This window comes from Pezoporus flaviventris, unplaced genomic scaffold, assembly GCF_033815535.1.
Source record: "Pezoporus flaviventris isolate CSIRO_AGI_PZ_B2104156 unplaced genomic scaffold, CSIRO_AGI_Pfla_v1 ptg000057l, whole genome shotgun sequence".
Lineage (NCBI taxonomy): Eukaryota > Metazoa > Chordata > Aves > Psittaciformes > Psittacidae > Pezoporus > Pezoporus flaviventris.
This window is the reverse complement of record NW_026892605.1, coordinates 4338695-4362182: the sequence shown is the minus strand read 5'-3', so window position 1 is coordinate 4362182 and position 23488 is coordinate 4338695. Positions and strand designations below refer to the sequence as shown.

Genomic DNA, 23488 nt, shown 5'->3' with positions numbered 1-23488 from the left:
CATAGCTGATAGTATACATACAGCTTCAAAAATCAGTAGGAAAAAACTCTAATTAAGACATCGTTTAGCTTTAGTCCGTAATAACTGGGATACAAACAGCTGCCAGAAAGAGAGTTTTCTAAACCATAGAAACATGCAATTTCTGTTGCATTTCTTTCATTCCTGATTGTCAATGCCATGCTATGCTTTTGCCACTGATGTCAGGAAACAAGAAGTAAAAATAAAAGGAAGAAAGGAAACACTGAAATAGTAGAAACTGAAAAATGTCTATGCTAATGTTTAATAACGTGTGTCCATAAAAAACAGAGGAACAAATAAAAGCTTTGTTTGCTGTTATGTGAAAATGAGAACTGCAATACTACTTGACTGCTGCTGGGTTTTAATTTACACCAAATACACAAATGAAACTGCCTTTGCTCAATACAGCTTAAAATATATGAGTGTCTTTACACATGTACTGTATTTCCAATGTTCAAAACATTGTATCATGCTGCAGCCGGCAAGGTCCGAGGATAACAAGATGAGGTTCCAGGTGAATGGTGACACTTCTGCTGGTTTCATATACCTTTGTATGTGTATATATATGTTGACACTAACCTCTAATAAAACTTTAATTATACTAGGTTTAGGGTTTCCTTCTCTATATCTTCATTCATGTCCATGATTAAGATGTTTCTGCCCCACAACTCCTTACAAGCCTCCCATTTTGGTAAAATTACTTCCCTTTTAACTGGCAGAATAGACCCAACAAGGTAGTTAGTTTTGATTGAATGACCTAGCCTTGTGATTTTAAACTGAGATGCACGAGGGGGTTTCACATGTTCACTGACAGAGCTAACATTTTTACAGGTTTTAATGCTCACTCCTGAACCTCACATTCTGTTTTATGTTTCAATGTAACACCGTGTTGGCTTTCTTGCTTGCAGACTTGTGTTTTAAACAGATGTGGTTAATATATCAGCCACTGGGTAATTTTTATGTTCCTGGATCCTCAGCTCATCCCTTACCTCTCCCTGTCTCTGATATATTGACCCCATGGTCTTGCTGTGACTCAAGCTTAACAAAACAGAACGTAAATTCTTTTTCTCCCACACACTCTCATATCCTCCCTCTCTGCCTACTTGTAAAGAAAACACCCCAATCCTTCCTGCTCAGATCTTTTCTTGACTTTTTTCTTGCCCAGCAAACTCAGGTCATTTCATCTTCAGCCAGTGCTAGGGCCACCCTCTCCTCTACTTACCCCCTGCAGGTTTCTCCTCAGGCTTATGTTACACTACACTGGGATTTCTGTCCAGTTTGCTTTATGGACACATGCCAAATACTATTGCTCAGGCTGTTTCTTATTTGCTGATGCGAACTCTCTGATTTCACTACTTTGCTCAGCTAGCCTCTCTCCTGGTATGGCCTCTTCAGGTCCCTATTTACTATGATAACTCATTTTGGCTTCTTCTAAGCACCTCAGTAACCCTGCACATCCTTATCATCCCTTGCTGAGGTCCATTCTGATCGTTTCTTCCTTATGCCACCATAACTAGGTTCACTGACACTTGCCTCTGACTTCTGTTACCCAACTGACAGCATTAATTAGTACTCATTGCAGAAAGTTCCCACCCTGTACCCATTTATGTATTTTTTGTTCCAATCAAACCTCCTTTTTGTTCCTGCTGCATAAAGAACTGTTTCTTCCACTAAACTCTCCCTACTTTTCTACCCTTTGACCACAGTTCCTTTTGTCCTTGGAGAGGACCAAACACGTCATGGATTAGTATGTAAACTATGCCATTATAAAGCAAACAAAGCCCTCTTCTGAGCACTTCTCTGAGGTAGTTCCAAACAAAACTAATTGATCTGGTCTGATTCTCACTTAAAGGGCATTCTTTGGGCATGTTCAACATGATCCCTCAACTGCAATCCAAAGGAAAGACAGAAAGTCGCATAGACATGCTCAAGCTACCCCACTCACGGCCCTTGTTCAAGCTACCCAGATCAATACCTGCAGAGTGTAGCACAGCGGTACAAAGCACAGTCTGAACCAGGCATGGAGTTTTCACAGGAGAGTTTAAAGCAAGTTGCACATCCAAGGTTTCATTCAATGCATGTGACACACCAAACCGTCTGCTCCTTAACGAAAGTGGGTTCATGAGAGAATATGTTGAGCTAATGGAATGCTTTGAATTCCTGTGTCCAGTGACATCTGCCGGAGGACTCAAATGCTCCTCATGTAAAATCGTACAGCCTTTTCCACAGTTAAAACATCCCATTAACCAAACATCCTATTAACCTATTTCAGAACTTCAGGAGTTATGTTAAAATTAGTTACCTTTTCCTGATATTGTCGCCGTGAGGAATCCAGAGACTGAATGAGGGCAGTGGCATGGCCAACAAACATGGCATAACAAGTTGCCCCCACAATCATACTCAACATGGTTATCCAGAGGTCGGACATGCTGACAGGGGCGCGGGCTCCATAACCAATGCACAGCATGTGGCTCATTGCTTTGAAGAGCGCGTATGAGTACTGCTTTCCCCAGGAATCGTTCTGCAAGAAAAGAAACAAGTGACTGAGCCAGCAAGCAGCTGAAGGGAAGAATACATTTGTACCTGTATAGTGGATTCATATATTACTGGCTCTGAAAGACCTGTCTGGTGATATATCCTCTGTGCATGAGAAGAGATATTCCTTCTAAATTAATTGCTAGATAAAGCATCAGAGATTTTGCCAGATAATTCTAGCAAAGTGTGATGAAATAAAATTGACTATTCTTAATACATGATTGCATTCTTAAATGTGGGTGTTAACCTAATTACAAGGAGACTAAAGGTCAATTCTATTTTACATTCCATGGCAGATGGATTAGAAAAAGATGAGCATGCGGATTTATCAAGTGCAAGAAGGTTTTAATATGCATGAACATACTCCTATGGCCCCATTTCTTTCTTTTCAGAGTTGTCTGTTTTAACAAACAAGCACATTTCATATTATCAGCTGTTTCTTTTGCGTTCCAAGGACAGAAGAAAAAAAAAAAGTTATTTGTTGAATGTCTACTTATTCTGGTTTTTATTGTAATATTGTATTTATACCTGAAGTTTCACAGACTGTGAAACACAGCTCAAAAGAAAAGGTGAATAGCTGGGTCCTGCATTTCTGATGTGTAGCTACCCTTTCCCATTCTCTCTGGGAGATTAGAAGGACTGACAGCTCACTCACAAGCTGTTTGAATTGCAAAGGTGGTGTCAGCATCCTCCCTTTAGCTTTACATAGAGACAGTCAAAGAGGCTCTTCCCAGAGAAAAGCAGACAGAAAGCCCTGGGAATCCTTGTCAGATTTTTTTCTATTGTACTTGCCAAAGGAATGAAATAAGAAGAAAACAACTTGTGCTTGGAGGCATACAGCATGCACAGGAAAACTCAGTATTTGCCACAAAGAACTGAGAATAATTTCAGAAATTAAGAAGTAAAGAAGGAAGAACTGAGATCATGTTAGTAAGATTAGGCTGTTATCCAGTATAGTGTCTATCATACAGGACCGAAAATAACAATTCTGTTAACATAAACAAATTTCCAGATCAGAAGCAGCGTTTATATATAAAATTTACTCATCAGTATTTGTGTCTCTCTTCCACCAATAAAAGGTTTTCTCAAATGCTTTTTTTTCCTCAAAAACCTTCAGGTTTGCTCTCTTGCCATTTAAATGCCAAAGTTACTAACTACTCTTGTGCTTTTCATCTATTAAAATGTTTTTTCTAGATCCCCTATTAGCTAAAATTATTGGTAACAGGAAACAAGCTAACACTTCCTGCATTGCAGATGACAAAATTACTATTTTTCATTAATACAATAATTTAAAACATACCGGTTCTGCTGTATTTAAGCTTGTTTCACTTTCTAAGTGAAAACTTCATTTTTGTGAACTGTTTCTATCTTCACAAGGGAAAATTTTGTGTTGTAAAAAGGGAATTATCTTAGGCTGCTGGGAATCAGGTGGGTTTCATTAAGTAATGAGGAAATCAGTTTTGTTTTGTTCTGGGCTTTAAAAAGTACTCAAAAAAATGAAAGAACTGAAGAAGCTTGCCTGAAAAATCTCCAATTCAGGATTCAAATACCCAGCTGGAACACAGAAACTCCTTGTCATTTGGGTCAGTGCAGCTATGTTAATGCAAGTTCCCTGTCTCCCAGGAAAGCAACTTACAGCAACCAAGGCACAGTGTATTTTGAAGGGCTTTCCTTCCAGCTGGCATGAATCTTCTTTGGGTGGAAATAATTAATAAGGGAATTGTTAAAAGATCCATACCAAATTTCATAAAGTTGTAGCTTTATATATATGATTATTAGAGAAAACAATAAACTGCTTGCTGGGAAAAATAATTTTTTTAAGGCTACAAGTAGAATTATTAAAGCTACAGTATTTAAGATGCTGTAAGATCAAAAGCTCAGTTCTTGCAGGGCTCCATACAGTGGACCTTGCTCCTAAACTGTATTTTTAACATAACAATTATAAATACTAAATAAAAATAAAAGGTGATCTTGTCCATGAATTGATTCTATCATATTGCTGATGTGATAAATCTCAACTAAAAATCTTTCAGTAAAATTATTTTTTTTTACATCTAAGTCTTCAAGTTAATCCATACACTGGTTGATTTTATATCTTGACTGAGACCCTGTCAAAGACTGAATTACTGGATTACGTAAAATACTATTTTCTTTAAGAAAGGATAAGGAAGTAAGGAGAAGCTAAAAGAAACAAAATATAAGCGAGACCTTTCTACTAAGTACGTGACAGGGTGAATGAAAAATAAATGCTATTTGAGAAGCAGTAATGGTGAGGGAATAAATGAGCTGTAATAATAGAAGAGAAATACTAAGCATGTACAACAAAATAAAGAAGTAAATGTTTAACCACGTATGTACCTCTACATATAAGTCAGAGTAGGATCCAACATCTCAAATAGTCATGACCGCGTCTGAACCTAGACTGGAGGTCAAGGCCACCTCAAATGGAGATTCTGCTATACAAGTGGCATTAGCTATTATGGTATAGCTTGTTATAGACCTTGTTACACGTTATGCGTATTTCAGACATTTGTGAATGGATGGTTCTGAGCAGCTGGTCCTCAGATGGGTACTAAGGGTTTAACAAAAGACCTGATAAAAAAGCCTGAAAACATCTGAATTCAGCCTGGATTTGTCTGAGGATTTTGTTGCTAAAAATACTTGCTAGTGTTTTTCTGTTTCTTTTCCTTAATCGCCAACCAGTTCTTGTACAATTAGTTGCAAACATCAGTCTCTTTAGTTTCTATAGGGGTAGTTTTCTTTTTTTTTCAAAATAATGCTGAAGAAATATCACTGTAGAAGGTAGGAATTTCAGTGTAGTTACTTGTGTTGTTCTTGTATGACTTATCCCCTACATAAACCATGTAAAAAGAACATTGGTTCTAATATCAAATCCTATAAATCATATATGCTACTACCACTGTTACTATATGAAATAATAATAATTATCATTATTTAATTATTTTTCTGGTTCTGCTGTATAACCTAAGGGTTTAGCAGGAGCAACTCTAATTTTGTTTTAGTGTGAGAAGCTGGAATTTTCCATAACCCCACTCCAATGTGCTGCTATTCACTGTAAAAAAGTGAGGAGTGGACATTCCTCTGCTATGAGCCTAGAGAGGTATATTTTCTAAATAAGAAACATTTTTGACCTTGCATTACAAGAAGATTTTTACATAACACATTATCAGATAATATCCCTGAGTTAATAACAGTCTATTCTATAAATAAAAAATCTTGTATTTACATAGTAAGCTTTTAATATAATTTTATATTTTAATAACTATATGTACATGCTAAATGTCTGCCTAAATGATCTATTTTTTATTTTAATATATAGATTTAAAAACCTCCATGACTTAAAAATACCTCCTACCAGTCAGCAAAACAGGCATTTCTTAGTTGACACAGGGTTGATCACTATTTCCATATTAGCAGCAGTAGTTTTTAAAAGTTTTAATTGAAATTACATTAATTCAGGAAAACTATTAAGACCGTAATTGTGAGAAATACCAAAGCTGTTTTTCCAAGGACTGATTACTTAATCTATCTTGATGACACTAGGAAATCCTACACTTGTGAAAGCAATAATCACTGATCATTTACAATTAGTTCTCTAAATACATACATTAACTTAGCAGTTATCCTGAAGAATACATTAATCACAGGGCACTTCTGATTTTTAAAACTGTGTTTCCAAGCCTCTTCCTTCATCACAGGATGCTACCCTTTGTCTCAGAATATCACACAAACCTGCTACAAATTTCTGTTTGTAATATTAACTTCTCAGCTCATAAGAAATAAATCACAGAAAGGTCACCCAGCACCCTCTAAGGGACAACAATAAAAGGCAAATTATTTTTCTCAGTGGATGAAAAAAGGGTTTCTGTTTTACTGGATCCTATGAAAGTTTCCACCAGGAGATTTGCTGTCATCAGACCAATCAATTCCACTTCCATATTGTAGTCATTCCCTCAGGCACAGCTCATCTTCTCTCAGCCATACTCTTACAGTGAGATACAAATTGATTTAGAAATCACGTAACAAGCAGACTATTGCACAGTTACTCAGTTCCTTTTCCCTTTCACACTACAGTCACTGCATGTGTCATGGAAATGGTACTCTCAGTTTGCAAAGGCATGCTTTACAATCATGAAGCAAAGATTAACTTGGAATTAAAGGAAATAGGCTTTTTGAACTCACCTTCCTGATTCGTCCTTTCAAAACTACAGTAGGAGTGGTGAAGTAGCCTGTCCCTACACTGAAGAGCTTGCCTTGTAATCAATCACACATCCATTCATGCCCACTGTTACCTTTCAGTTCTTCTGAAAGTGATGTCTGAAGGAGGGAAGATGGATACAAAACTTGACAGGACATACATGGTTTGTGTCTATCCTGGTAAATTTAAAAGTATCAAAAAAGCATTACCAAGCTGTAGAATGTGGTTCATGTGGTTATAACTGTTAGAAACACCCCCAGTGTGGCACCGGCCACATAGCACGATCCTAAGCCATTGCAGCTGGCCTACTTTGGAGCTGTTGTGGGTGAGGAAACATTCCTTCTAGGAAGCTGGCATGTGCTTGTCCTGTGCCAAAACCCAAACAATAGTATGGACACAGTAGGTAGCTCCTTTCCTAGTCTACCCCAATGACCACTAAAAGTGGGCACTTCTAATTGGTGAGCATGGAGGCAGCTAGACAGTCCATAAGTAAGCCCTCTGGTTTTAGTATTGTCATAGAAAGTTACTGCACAAAACGAATGCAAATTTCAGGGTTGGGCTTCAAAGGTTAAAAAAAGCATAAAGCATCCTTGCTCACACATAGTACATACTGTAATGCAGTAGTAGCCCACAAGAAACATCTGCTCTAAAAAACTGGAGTATCTTCCTGTGGGAATTCAATTAAACTGTATTTGTTTCTTAGATAGATACAATGTGTTATTTGTAAATATTTATTTGCAAGCCATTATTTCCAACAGTTTCTTAATTTCTTAAATTTAATAACTATTTAAAATATAATTTAACTAATCAAAAAGGTGTGCTAAGAAAAGTCTATACTTGCATGTTAATGACATTTGTAATAGGTATGTCACACAGAACTAGGAAAAAAGGCATGTGCTTGTTACTAAATCCTTCATCATCTAAGTTGAATGGCCAAATTCTCCCAACTGTTACACTTAAATTTCTGTTAAAGTTTTATTGTCCTCAAAAGTTTCTCGTGCTTTGCATTTGGCATCTACATATCTTCAAATTCTCTGTTTTCATATTTCAGAATACAAGCTATATCCATTAGAAGTCATTTCCCTGTGTCATCTGTTTATATGCACATTACACTAATATAAGACTAGAACTGGGCTAGTATATGAAATCCATAATTTCAAGAGTAATCCATATATAGATATTGCTATAGGTGTATAGCTTACATACTTGTCCATCAGTTGTCAGTTACATAATTTACTGCCACTGGTATCATGAAGTACCTTAGAAATTATACATTAGTTAGTCCCAGACAGGAAAATAGAGCAAAATGCCACCTCAGCATTTCAACTTTCCCAGAAGTTATCTGAATACTGCAAAGAGTAACGAAGTTGGCCAATGAGAGACGTTACAATTTTTACTGTTTCAAAACTCATGCAGTGGTGAATGTGCTACCATGCAAAACCCCTACTTCTTTTCACAGGTATTATTTGAAGAATATCTTCTTGTCTTTTAAACTAGTAAAAAGAGGCAAGGTGGCATCAGACTTGGAAGACTAAAAAAATCTACTCTTCTTCTAAAATTCTTAAGAACCACAAGGAAGAAGAGTACAGTTTAGGAGGTAAGTACCTATGATTTAAGGAAAGAAACCTGAATCAGTAAGCTCAGTGGAATAAGCAGACGTCTTCAGAAACTTCCCAACATTTCTCTCTGCTGCTAAGTGCACAGATAACAGATGGTCCAAATGACTCAGCATATACTTTCAAGACCAATACTGGCAGTAAGCTTTTTTAAAGTGTTTGGCATTGCATTCCACAGGAAAATAGGTTTGACTGGAGGAGCAGTGACTAATATTATATATTTACTTTGTTCACAGTTGTTACGTGACTTTGCTGTCATTTTTAGCTTATTCATATTTTGGTGCTATGCCTTTGGAATTAGCCACTAAGGAAAAAACAACATAGCCTGAAAGGTCTTTCTTTTTCTTTTGACTAGTTTTCCTTATGCGTAAAAAAATGAATATTTACCTGCTAATACATTCCTCCATTAAAAGCAAGCAGAAAGATATCTACCTGTGATCACCTTTTCATGGTAAGGATGAATAATTTTCATTGTAGAATCAGTGTGGCAATTCATAAAGAGCAACAGAAGTGCAGCTATTTGACTTATGCACACAGGCTGGCCTCCCACACAGATTTATTATCTTCACATGAATAAGCCCATTGCATTCAAAAGGATGGGTCACATAAGAAGACATGCTCAGAATGTCATAGTGAAGGCTTCCTTGTACACTGCACACTACTGTTCTTTGTTCTATGTATCTTTAGTTAATCAGAGATACAACCATGAATTCCTACAGCTGTATATATAAAGTTACAAAATAAGAAATCAGAGCTTATGGGAAAAATACTTTTTCTATTCTTTTGCCAGTGAATCAGGCTGGTCTGACTCATCCTTTTATCTGGTCACTTTGCTCTTTTAACTGAACCCTGAAGAAGGAAGAAAGTCTGCAATGCACGAATCCCATTTAAAATAATACTTCATTTCAAAGGACTGTTTTAACAATAATTTTTAAGGAATTGCAGTTTTACAAGGCTGTTACAAAGCTTTTATAAAGTTTAGAGTAAAATCTTAGAAGTATAGACTATGTCTATTTTTCCCATGAGAACATTTAACTCTTCTTTGTCCCACCATTAAATGCAATTTTTCAGAAAGTGGTGGTTTTGGCCAATTAACACTCTCCAGAACAACTGAACACAGCCTGAGAGTTAGCACAGGTTCGTTCAGCTCAGGCCACCTTGTCCTGGCAAATAAGAAGTCCAGTTACATGGAAGCAGGCTGTGGAGGCAACTGGCTTCCAGAAGAGAAAACAGACCTGGGCATGTTTAGTCTATCAGAATTAATACACCCCCCCATGTCAACTGGTCAGTGACAATCTAAAGGGTGAATTCTGCTGAAAGAATTTTCCAAAATGTACCTGTTGCTTCATCTCATGTCTGTATGCTATAACAGTGAGATCAAAATGCATTGAAGCAGTCAGGCATTTTTAAAAAGATTGTGTTTCACTTCTTTGAAGAACTCAGGATGTGAACTGCTTCTGCAAGGGGGGCATTAGGAGGCTCTAAATATGTCTATTAGTTAAGATTTTTTTTCATGCATCTGTTTTCAAACTTATTAGGTAGCATCATCTGTGCTACCTAATTACTACAACCAGAGAACTTTCCTTCTCCCCTCCTTTGTAATCAATGTCATTATTACAAAATATATACAAAAAAATAGTCCTTTACAATGCATATCACTGAAATGCTAGAGAGATGCTGGGGAGGGACTCTTCATTAGGGTCTGTAGTGATAGGACAAGGGACAATGGGTTCAAACTTAAACAGAGGAAGTTTAGATTGGATATAAGGAAGAAATTCTTTACTGTAAGGGTGGTGAGGCACTGGAATGGGCTGCCCAAGGAAGTTGTGAATGCTCCATCCCTGGCAGTGTTCAAGGCCAGATTGGACAAAGCCTTGGGTGACATGGTTTAGGGTGAGGTGTCCCTGCCCATGGCAGGGGGGTTGGAACTTGATGATCTTAAGGTCCTTTCCAACCCTAACTATTCTATGAGTCTATGATTCTATGAAACTGTAGGTGTTACCATGCCATTCTGTGTTGAACTTTGTTTTTTGAGATCCTTTTGTTGAAATTTATCTGATAAGCTAGAAATCTGATGGAAGACATTCGGCTTTTGCTCTCCTCTCTCACAGTCTGAAGTTTGATGAAGTATTTGGTCCTGAAATAAACTTTGTTGCCATTGTTTACAAGGGACTGACTAAAACAGATACGCATTGTCCGCCAAAGAGAAAATATGTTGTAATCACAAGTACACAGTGAGTATTGTGTGGCCACAATAAGCAATTATAACAAGTACATCTACAGGTTTTTAATAAACATAATTTATCTGGGAAAACAATGCATCTTAAAGAGGAACACTTTCTAAGAAGAAAAGAAAAAACAAAAGCATCACAACAATGGCATGTCTAATAAAAGAATACATAAATCATGTAAGGAAGCATTTTCGGTGAGAAACTGAAGTACATGAAATAGCACAGTCCAGGAGAGGTAAATCAAGAGTGCATTAAGGGAGCTGGATATGAGATGAAATAGTTTACTTAAGCCTTGTGCACTGAATCAAACGATATATGAAATGCTTTTCAAATGCAACCACTGAGAAAAGCTTTGTGTTTTCAACAGTAGCTGATAGTCATGAACAGGCAGACGATAATGTGGGCTTAATATAGTACAGTTCAGGGAGACAGCTGAAGGAGTAAAGTGACATAAACCTGACTCACGACTGCACAGTGAAAACTGTTAGGAAGAACCTCCACCATCACAGGCAGTATTTGCAACCAATTTAGAAAAGGAAACTCATCAAGAGGAACTGCATTCTTTAAACTACTCAGACTAGACAGCAAATTATCCCAAAGCAACTGAACCCAAATAAAATGGCCAATGAAAATTATATGTTTCTTGCAGTGGACATGTAGTTTCCTGAGTGCTATTACTATTCTGTTTGACTCAAAGGGATTTCGAAACTGCATAAAAACAAGGAAGGAAATAACTACCTTAGCAAGTCGCAGAACTGGCTATTACGAAATGTTGAGGCAAACTTGATACATAAACTGAAAGGTACACAGACATACACAAAATCACAGTATCACAATGCTTCCTCACTAAGAACATTTAAAAATATTCAAAGCCTGATTTTGCAAGAAATACTTTCATCCTTGTTCTATATGCATAAACAATCTAGCAAAATATTTTTTAAGTATTTGTAAGAATGTGTACTTAGAAAAAAAAAGTGGATTACAGTAGATTAAAACAGTCTAATATAATCCACTCATAAAGGGTCTGAATATGTTTTAATCTTCTTAAAAATGAATCAAGGTGAACCAATGCCACTTTCACACAGAGAATCAGCAAAAGGGTTGGGACTGGGATTCAGGAGTTCCAGTGCTTTAGAAACAGAGCTTCTTTCTCTGGTAAAGTGATGCTTGGTACCACACAGGTAATTAAAACATTTTTCTCCCTACTCTAAAGATATATTTTTTTACCATATCTTACTTTTGCTTTAAGTAATGTATTTTTAAGAGAGAGGTTCAATGCTGGTTTTGAGCATTCTTCTTCACTTATCTGGTACTGAAAGCAACTCTTTTCAGTTTTTCAATTTGTTTCCTAACCTGACACATTTGAGATGTTAGATTACATCTGCTTATAGTTCTTCAGAAAATTAACTTACTAAATATTTGAGCCCTCAAGAGGCTGGTCTGATTTTCTGGTAAAATACAATCCTTCATCAAATACTATGTCTTACAAAAATATGTACATTATTTTATTAGGCAGTCACAGCAGGAAGCAAAGGAGCTTTGTAGCTGAAATCCTGTTTTGGGTCTAGGAAAAGAACAAACCTCAGTGTCAAAGCAAGTAGGCTGGATCTATGCCAGAGGCTTTTAGAATTCATCTGAGTTTTGCTGATGACCTGTTCTTAAATCCAGATGCCCTTAAAATTTCAGGTTCTTACCAAAATCTGAAAGATTTTCCAGGTAATAGAATAATACAAAGAAGAAATGATTTAGCAGCCTAAACACCTCCCACATGTCTAGACATTGCAAAAAAAAACCAACAAACCAAATCCAAACACAACTGAGTCATAAAAAAATTCCTCTATCAGAAGGAAGTTAACATAAATTGTGGAAGAATGTTCTAACATTTGAAGTACCAACTTAATACTCTGAAAGGAAGGAAGGCGAATATGATCCTCTTCTCTTTAATACCTTTGAGGGAGCTGACAGAGCACCCAAGTGACCCTGTAGCATTCACCTAAGAGGTGAGGAGCACACAGGTCCCTGTTCCAGCTCAAGTACAACCAGCAGCACATGGCCACTCAGTCACTCTGCACCTTCTCAGGTAAAGTCACCTCAACACAGGGCATAGAACCCAGGACAGGCAGCAAGACCAGCTCAAAACCATGACCATACAGCAGAGCCATGAGGCTGAGACATCATGCTGATGCTCTGACCTAATACCAAAATTCACATGCACTCAAAAAGTGATTAGATAAACTATTGGAAGAAACACACAGTGAAGGCTGTTAAACACATGGATACCAGCTCTGGATCCAGAAGTCCCTCAGCTGCAAATTTCTGAAAGCTTGTAGGGTATTCTGAAGGAAACATCATCCAAGCTTGCTGTGGTCTTATCTTTAGTGGGCATCTGTTCCTTGCCACTCTTGGAAAGGGGACAGACAGACTGTGGGTTAGACTTCACAAAGCCACTCCATTGGTCCTGCTGCTCCACCTGAATCAACTCTCAACTGCTGAATCATTAACTTGGATGCACCTGTGCATTCATTTTGTCTTTAGTTTGTGCTTCTCTTTCTTCTCCCCACCTTCCCACCCCTCTCCCTGAACCTCTTGTATTCTGCAATCAAAAGTGAGGTGCACTAAAGTCATTGATGCATAATTCTAATTTCATGTTCAGTCTTTTGTAGACTGTTTCATTGCATTATTTTACCTGATCAGTGATCATGTGGAATATAACCTTTTTTACTGTCACATGTAGTTTTTAAGTAGATTATTGGTTGCTGATCAGAGAAACGGCAGTTTAAAGATACTCATTCCTTATTCTAAATTATCTACCTCCACTAAGACCTTTATTATCTGAGGAAAAGGGAAAAAAGATATGTTGAATAAGTCAAATTTGGAAAGAGCTATGACCAATTCATATACTCTATTGTTATATGCTTTTTCCCCACAGATTAGTGAATCAGAAAAGGACTAAATCACTTTTCATGGGCCTAACTTTTCTTTAGCATACTTGCCTGCTCAAAGCTCAACAGTAAGTATTTATGACACCCATTCCATCCACACAGCAATGATAACGCCATTTAACTGTACAGAAGTGCTTGGGAAGCTTACACGATACCTTCATAGCTCAATATAAAAAGTAAAAAGGTATCTTGCTGCAATTAAGAATTAAACTGCACACTTTGATTACAAGAAGATCCATAGACACCTCCTGCTTAAAGAAATTCACATTCCTCAGTCTGAATGGTGAGGATTAAAATGCTCTGACTGAAACAGGAATGGCTTAGGCAGATGACTCGGTGCAGAGGACAAAGCCCTGACAAACCCAGTCTTGGGAAGTCTAGGATTACTGTTTGATGGAGAGAGGAACAGGAAGAACACCATAGTCCTGCATGACAGAAGATGAACAGGAATAATAAGAGTGCATTGCATTTTGTATTGTTTACATATGGCTATCTACAATGCCCAGTGGCCCAACTTGTCCTCGGTTTTGTTTAAGAGTGTGGGCAGTAAGGGAGGAAAGCTTCACAAAATTTCATATCAGCTGACTTCAGGTACTACACTTTTTGATGGTTAAGTGAGTTGGAAATCTGCCTACGTTCCCTACACAGTCAGCAAAAATCAGACCCCTGCAGATGGTGATTCAGAGTAGAAGGTTAATGCAAGTGCTCTTTATCACCTCCAGGGGAGAGTTTCTCTCTCCATCAGCTGCATCAGATTCCTATTCAGCTAATGCTGCCTTCATTAGTTTCCTGAGCTCTCCTGCTGAGCATACCTCAGTTTTCATGGGTGGATGTATCTCCTCATTTCTTCCTCGCTCCAGTTTAGGGGAGAAAATAAAATTTGTAGGGAAAGTCTCTTAAGCTATGGTTTTATTTTATCAACCATGGTTCTGCTCTTGCAATTGAATTAGAAGTTCAGATCAGGTCATGGGTTTGCCTTGCAAAGGCTTGAAAAGTTCATGGGGTTCTGTAAGAGGTGATGGAGATTTGACTAGGTAAATTCAGTTCCAGTGTGGTGGCTTGGTGGCTTTCATGTAAGCTTATTACAGTGAGATAGTATCATAAATCACGGATAGGAGCAAGGAGGGGCAAAAAAGATGACTAATGAGAACAGAGAAATGCCTAAAATGCAGACTTCATGGTTATAAATTTACATGGATAAAATTATACAGCCAAGAGCACAAAATGATAGTAAGACTTCTTGGCTTCAGGGCACATATTTGAAAATCTACATCTTGAAGACATGGCACTTACTTTGCTTGAGAACGATTGAGAATTGGAAATTGGAAACAACTTAAAGGACTCAGATTCTAGTGAAAATTGCATATATTTACCTCAAAATTATGTTATCTAACGTGCAAATGGTTGGAAACATTTCTCAACTAGAAGCTTCATATTCACTGGGCTCTTGCTAAATTACAAGAGTCATCTTAAAAAATCTGATAATCCATACCTATTATATATTAATTATAATCAAAATAATAGCCTTTTTAACTCTTAGTTGGTCTATTGAAACAAATTAATCAAATCATTCACTTTCAAGAAATTAGACTAAATTTACCTTGAAACCAGTATCATTTCAATGTTTAATTATATTAATAAGTCTAGCCACCCACAGATTATATATGGCACTATATGAATAGTGATAAACAATAATAATTTATTTTTATTGCAACCATGTTTTGTATCCTGCAAGCACATAGGTATATAAAAGTTTTAGCTGACTTACAAACAAAAGCAGTTTCAGAATTCCCACAAAGTTACGGACTAAAGTTCTCATTTCATTGAAATTAGGTTTGAAACAGCCTTGAATCAAATCTAATTTCAGATCACATGTCTATTTCTTCCTTCTGAAGTTTACATTAAAATTCCACAGTTCTTAATAAAAAAAGAAAATACAGTAAGGAATTTTTCAGATCCACTTTTAGAATCAAACCTGTGAATGAATGAATAAAATCACTTTTGAAATTAATTTTGAAATTAATAAAATCACTTTATGGTAGGATTTAAATGGTATTTTTCTGCCTTTAACATTATTATTAGTGAGTAAATTTTGAAGAATATCTTCTAGATAGTCTGCTTATAGATGACTATGTATTATCTGTATGAGCAAGCAGTAAGCGCTTTCATCAAGCCGGAAAGACTTTAAAAGCAGAAAAGCAAAACCAATGAGCTTTGTTAAACCCTATAAATCCTTCATGTTTTATTTGTACACATGCCAATTGTATGTTTCCTCAAATCATGCTGAGATGGATGAGTGCACTGGCTCTTGTTTTTTTGTTGTTTTTTTTTTAAAGAGACATGTTTGAGATATCATATTTAAACTGCCTCATTCGTTCTTTCTCCTCCCCACATCATGTTTTGTGTGTGTATTTTGCCTTCACAGTTCAATTAAGCTGGTTCATAGTTAATGTATTTTATTTTACTGATCTGCAAAACACATTCAGTTAGGAGCAGGGCAGGCCTACCATTATTTCTGAGGGCATGTGGCATTTCCTGTCAGCATTTATATGTTATCCTTTCCCTAAACAGCTGCTTTGTAAAGATACAGACTGCAAAAGCCTAAGGGAACCTCATCCTTGCATATTCTTACAACCCAGAAATAAACTAATTTCTTTTAGAGTAAGTTTTACACTATGCTATTTAGGCACAAAAGATAGCAGCAGGAAGGTTTCACTGTAGGAATAAAGCTATGCCAATCAGTGTTAGAAAATAACAAGACAGTAATGGCATATTTTATGTATTTTTTATTACAGAGATAAAGGTAAGGGACAGGCAGCCTTTAGATGAATGGTATGAGTTATGGCAGTTTGAAGAGAGGCAACTGCATAGATCCAGAAATTTCAGAGCCAAATCTGCCCTTACCTACTAAAAACATAGGATGCCTGCCTGTTGCCCTTCAGTGTTTTTTACCAGGATGAGCTCTTGAATCTTCTCTTTACACAAATCTGACTAAAATTTATATTTGCTCCCACCAAAGGTTTGTATCATGCACCGTAACTTTTCTGAACGTCTGGAAAAAGCTATTAAAAATAAATAGAAAAATCCTTTAAATAGTCTTCTGAAAATGTTTTAGCAACATTTAACTGAGTTTAGACTTTGCATCACTTTTCTAGTTATATATAAGAGCTAAATTTAAAAGGCTTTTTACTATTTGAGATAAGCATAGGGATATTAAGTATTATTGAAAAGATTGGTGCTCTGCCTTTATTCCTAACCACTCGACAATCTGTTGACCTCCACTAGCAGTCTGAGTAAATCTTACTGGAAAATATTACTTCTAAGTTGTTCAAAAACAGTCATTTTAGTCCCTTCCTATCTACATCAATATATATAATCCTTTTTTTTTATTGTATGTGCTATTGCTTAAGTACCAATTGTCTATAAAGTGCTGCTGTTGTCTACACTAGCCTCAAATGCAAACTAACTTCACAAATACAGTGACTACATTCTAAAGTATTTTTGCCTACCAATATAGAAAAGGAAAGAATATTTTGTGAAAATCCAAGAGAAATTAAATTAACTTATTTTAGTACAGATTAAGACATCTTGGATAGACTAAAATTGTACACAAGATGGTGACGAAAAGAATATGTCTCATTCAAATGACAACTGGTGACTTTCAAAGAGATTGCTTCAAAGAATCTCTCCCATTGTATTAGCAGTAGTGCAAAATACAAGTAAATTGTGTTACTGAACTAGACCTGATAGAGTACATCTCTCTCTAATCCAATCCTATTCATCTGAGATTACCATGAACCTTTATAATAAAACTGACAATAAATAAAGAGTACCAAAAAAAGGTAATAGCAAAATTAAAAAAAAAAAAAATAGGGAAAACTTTTTATTTTTACAGCTATACTAAATAGACTGGTAAATTATTTATAGCAGCCTTTTTAAAATAGTTACTCACCAATTTTTAAAGTGAAGATTGGTATTCAGTCACATGAGAAATAAAACCAACTGCAAATTATTAAAAGTGGTTTACAGACCAGAGAAAAATGTCACCACAGGGCTTTGTTCTTTTCCTTTTGTTATTAATAGTATCTCCGAAAACAATAAAGGCAATGGACATAAAAAATCCAGACAGCAGAAAGAAAACAAAATATGTTTAAGAGGCATCTAATGTTAAAAGTAATTCATGCAGAAAGTGCCCACTGCTTGCTCATACTTGTAATACACAGACTTCAGTGCACAGACTATCTAGAAGATATTTCTCAAAATTTACTCATAATATTAAAAAAGATTCTGCGCATTTCAGATACTATAAAATTTGTGGAATGTCACTGTATTTCTCATATGGAAAGTCTTTTGCATTGTTTCTATTAAATTACTCTATTTTCTGAAAGTTTAGTACCTCTATTTGATTTACTTCAGTTTGAGCCTGGTCAAATGAGTGTATGTGTAGAAAGCAGGAAGAGCATGAAAGGGGAGGGAGGGGAGCAGTGTTGAAGAAAATTATTCCACTCTTTTAAAACAAGCAAAATACATGTAGCCTAAATACATCCCTATTATATGTATAACAGGTATGAGCAAAACTAATTCGAACATTAAGGAAAATCAGAAGATTAAAACAAACGAAAGAAAACAGTAATGCCACATATTTGCTGCTTTTCTCATGTTTTGTTAATCAGAACTGGATGCAAAATGAGACTTTCAGTTCTACAGGGAATTCTCCTTGTTTAGCTTTCAGCTTCATTCTGAATTAAAACGAAAATATGAAAATTAAAATTTCCATGGAAGGAGGAGTTCAGAAATAGCAAGATTTAAAAACATTGTTATGACAGCCTTTTGCCTACCCCTGGGATTTTGGGAACCCAGATTACAGATCCTATAGACTATTGATGTCGGTCTGGTGGACAAAGCTGAATGGAAACAAAAATAACTCAAGTGTCTGATGTAGGAAAGTGCTTTAGTTCAGAAATACATGACCCAGTACAAAGTATCTTGGTTTGATTTTTTATAATGTGAAATGTAAGCATTCTATATGCACAATACCAGGAGGCCAATTTTTATGTCTAATTGCATCTCAACAGACACTTCTCTCCAGATGTACTTTAGATATTAGGATGAGTCAGGTGCTGAACAGCCATGTGTAGAAAGTTCAAATCTGATACAGCAAAAAGTAATAAGTTCTCTTGGAAAACCTGCTTGTGATATGGCTGATAATGACCCCTTGGCATAATATGCAGCTTGTGCAAAGCCAATTACCTTTATGCAGTCTTAAAGCATACAGAACAAGAATTAGACTGTGCATATATAGGTTGCAATGAAAAAGAGAAAGATTTGCTGAAGAACAGCTGGATATGAATGGTATTCATCTGGATGTATCTACATATGGCTTTATTCTTGGAAAACTGCTCTGGTGTAAATACACCAAGGGTTCAGTTTTCAATCCAATCTCAGGAGAAAAGGCCACCCATGGAGAGCTACTTAAGAATGATTATTCCACATTGCTATCCCAGTTTAACCTGGAATACCACTGCATGCAGATAAACACTACTGTTAAATTTATAGAGACAGAGCAAAGAGACTGATCCAGCTCCCCTAGAAGAAAGGGAACAATCTCTTCTACAAAAGAGAAGATGCATTTTGCCATGAGGTGCTTTAAACTCCTCTTGAATATTCATTCTAAGGCAAATGAGGCATACAAGGTTCTGAACTATGACAGGTCCAACTTATATTTTTGCTTTAGTTCACCTTTTTATTATATTTTATTATATTTTATTATAGAAATGGCTTAAGGTATGCTTTATCGTGTCTAAATTTTCCTCTAGAAATGTCTGCCAAACACAAAACTTAACCACATTATGTGCTGTTTCTTGTATTGTGTCAAGTTTGAGACTTACATAAAAAATGTTGTAATTTACAGTTACCAGTAATGTCTTCACAATATGCTGCAGTATAAGCATTTATGAGCTGGATTGATTCTTGAGGGGGAAACATGGAAATTAAATTTTTATGCTAAATGGGAAAGTCCTTCCTTGCATACACATCTTGATAATTTCCTACTAGCTCTTATGATAACAAAGAAAAAGTGTGGTAATAAGTTAGTATCTATTAAGCACATCAATTTGCGTTTGTATGCTTCCTCTAACTAATTGTTTCATTATTTTCTCATCCCATATAAGGAAGACCAGCTTTCTGTCTGAAAGAAACAGAAGCATGCGAGGCAGCCAACTAATTCATTACAGAAGGCATCCTCTTTAGCACCTTTTATCACATCAGTAACACAGTGCTACAATCAACACTTACAAACACAGGTGTCCTAATTTAGATCTTTCTCTGTAGCACTGAGCACCTATACCTACTGAGATAACTGTCACCATGAGCATTAGATAATTATATCAATACTACAACATTGAGTTAAAAGTATTTTAATGAGAGTAAAGTAAGGCAGTATGGCTTATGACAATAATTGAGTTCATAATGCTAAACGTTGTAGTTGTGAGATTACAACTGGGAAGGTCTTCCTTTAGGACTGTTTTCATTTTTTTCTCAGTTGTAATCCAAATATTCAGGGATAATGTGAGTATTTTCACTAATTTTAAACTTGAAGGAAGTTTTAAAACTCCCTGTGAATGATTTTGAATCTTTATTTTCCAACTCTGAAGACTGTACATCTCAATTAGCTCATGTTATTAACACAATGAACCCAAAACAATAACTTAAGAACACATCAATGACAGTAATTCATGAAGGTGAATGCACTTGTCATTGGTTTAGGCCAGGGAACCAGTGAGGACTGACTTTAACAGAATCTAAACCCATTTCTGCTCTGTTTTGTAATTTTAGAAAGAAGAAGAAAAACACTGCTCTGCACCAGTGCTTCATGGGTTGAAAGATAGAAATAATACAATCTCAACCAGAAAACAAAAACTAAGTAGTAAGAAAATAGATAGCATGGAAAAATGTGCCATTTTTAGGACAAGAAACAGCAGTGATGATGAAAATAACTTTTAAAGCATATTGTATAGATGCTGGGTATAACCACAGAAACTTCCTTATTATTTGGAATTTCTTGTTCGCAAAAATCAATGTATTAAAAAAAAAACACAAAAAAAACAACCCAACAACAACAAAAAAAAACAAACAAAGCCCAAACCCCCCATAATTAATGAAATATTTCCCATAAATATGAGGCACAGGAAATCTATTAACTCTTTGTAGGTAAGCACATCAGAAATCTACTCTTGAAATCATACAGTCCAAAAATACAGGAGATACCAATAAAATTACATAGCATCTTACACCAAAGGCAAGAAGACAGGAAGAAAAATTTAATATTACTTCCCCTTCTAGCCCTGCAAAAGTGGATGACCTGTAACCTGTCAGAGAGCAGAAAAAAGCATTAGCCAAAACCCATATGGTCTTCTTAAAGCCTCAGCATTGTTGGACAAATGAGAACTTGATTTGTTTTCCTCTTCAGTGATCATGACACAGTGAGTTAAATCAACTGTATCCTCAGCTATCCTATTTCTTTACTTCATAGCTTAGCTTGAAACTTTGGTATTGCAATTAACACATGTCCTCAGACTGTATTAAACATACCTTGTATTTTAGCAGTGCACGTACTAATGATCAAAATTTTCCTGTCCATTTTCTTACAGTGTCAAATCATATGCACATATTCTCATTAGCTAATTTATTTTTAGGCCTATCTCTTGATGCCAACCTTCTGAACAGGTTATTAGTCCACCATCTTGATGAATGGGGAAATGACCTCAAGGACTAACTCAATACTGTGTGCAAAAGAGAGCAATAACTGAATTCTTAACATCTGCATATAGAATCATAGAACAGTTAGGGTTGGAAAGGACCTTAAGATCATCTACTTCCACACACACACACACACACACACACACCCCCGCCATGGGCAGGGACACCTCACACTAAACCATGTCACCCAAGGCTCTGTCAAACCTGGCCTTGAAGACCGTCAGGGATGGAGAATTCACAAGTTCCTTGGGCAACCCATTCCAGCACCTCACCACCCTCACAGTAAAGAACTTCTTCCTTATATCCAATCTAAACTTCCTCTGTTGAAGTTTGAACCTGTTACCCCTTGTCCTGTCACTACAGCCCCTAATGTATAGTCCCTCCCCAGCATCCTTATAGGCCCCCTTCAGATACTGGAAGGCTGCTATGAGGTTTCCACGCAGCCTTCTCTTCTCCAGGCTGAACAGCCCCAACTTTCTCAGCCTATTTTCATACGGAGGTGCTCCAGTCCCCTGATCATCCTCGTGGCCCTCCTCTGGACTTGTTTCAACAGTTCCATGTCCTTTTTATGTTGAGGACACCAGAACGGTACACAACACTCCAAGTGAGGTCTCATGAGAGCACCAACACCCCCAAGTCCTTCTCCGCAGGGCTGCTCTGAATCTCTTCTCTGCCCAACCTGTAGCTGTGCATGGGATTGCTCCAACCCAGGTGTAGGACTTTGCACTTGGCATGGTTAAACTTCATAATTCATATACTAGAAGGGATATTACTATTAGCTATAGATTCCTAAAATATGCGTAACTTAGTGCTAAGAATGTCAGTTACATACTGCTGTTATTGGTATTACCGTATTTACAAATTGTGTCATAAATAAATTGTGCAAATGAAATAAAAATATTTCCTAAGAAATGTTAAGTTCCGTGTGCTATTATTAAATAGGTTTTGGTCATATTATGTATACCTTAGTATAGTTCTTAGTGCACCATAAATCCTTACCATCTCCTGCATTTATGAATTTCCCTATCAAGTATTCAATTAAGTGATTCATTTTTTAATGACAGGGATTTTTAGACTCTTCAGCAGAAATTCCCAAATTTTTTTCCTAGCAAAAGTCTAACGTTTGATTTGCTTTGCCTCTGAGGAAGTGATGTAATACAAAGAGGAGTTTAATATAATGCAAAACCCCACCTCACTAAGTCAAACACCTAAAAACCTCCAAGAGCTGCAAACAATTAACTGCGGAGACAGTAAGGAAAAGCCAAAACAAAGAAATAAGAGGACCTGAAGGGCTCCTGCTGAGCAAACACTGGCTAACTGCCATGAAAAATGCCAGTGAAGCAAGCCCTTTCTAAAAGCTTTACAATCCCATCTGCCTTTTAAAAAATTCACACTTCAGGTTAAATTCTATTCTTCTTTGCTAGATATTTATCTCAGTAAGGGAACATTATACCTGAAAACACTGGACATGCCAGGTCAGTGCCTTGCTTAAAGGACAGTATACTTTCTTAACCATTCAACCAATTATTGCACATATGAACAGGAAAATACAGATTGGGGATCTTCAGATACTATTACTTCAAGGACTAACATGCCTTTGAGTATTTGCCTTAGGTGATACGAAAAGCCAGAATGAACTTCGAACACAATAAACACTAATCAACTACTGCAAGGGATACTTTATGGCAGCAGTTATACTTGTGTGGCCAGATGGCATGAGTGGCAAAAATGTCATCTCTCATCTCTACTTGGCTAGAAACTCTGTCCCATATAAGATCTGGCTATAACTGTTCATCAGTTGGGACTTGCACACTGTGTTTCTGTAATTCACTGCAGCTGAAACCAAATGTAAAACGCAGAACATCTGTTTGCACAGATTGACTATCGGAGAGGATAACTGTGCTTTTCTGTTCTTGGGCCTCTCTTGCTTTCAGCTGCAAGTTTTACTCTAATTTTCTAAAGAACTGTTGGCTCAAACACTGAGGTTTGGTAAAGATGTTTAGTCTGTGAATCATTATGGAAGTACACTAGTCTGAAGCAATGCAGATCAGAAAGCTGAGGATAAATCACACAAGGAGCTGCAGATAATAGGCTTTCTGAGCCATGGTGAAAATAGCGTCATTGTGAAAGTCGGAAACTTCTTCAGACCTTTTTTAGGAATGAAATCAC

At 36.6% G+C, this 23488-nt stretch overlaps 1 protein-coding gene across 1 annotated transcript in view; it reads right to left on the bottom strand.

Moving 5' to 3' along the window:
• Window positions 1–23488, bottom strand: part of HCN1 (hyperpolarization activated cyclic nucleotide gated potassium channel 1) — a 188585-nt gene that overhangs the window by 59261 nt on the left and 105836 nt on the right. Inside the window, exon 4 of the mRNA XM_061469430.1 lies at window positions 2321–2539. Coding sequence (XP_061325414.1) covers window positions 2321–2539 — 219 coding nt within the window. The remainder of the gene's footprint in view (window positions 1–2320; window positions 2540–23488) is intronic.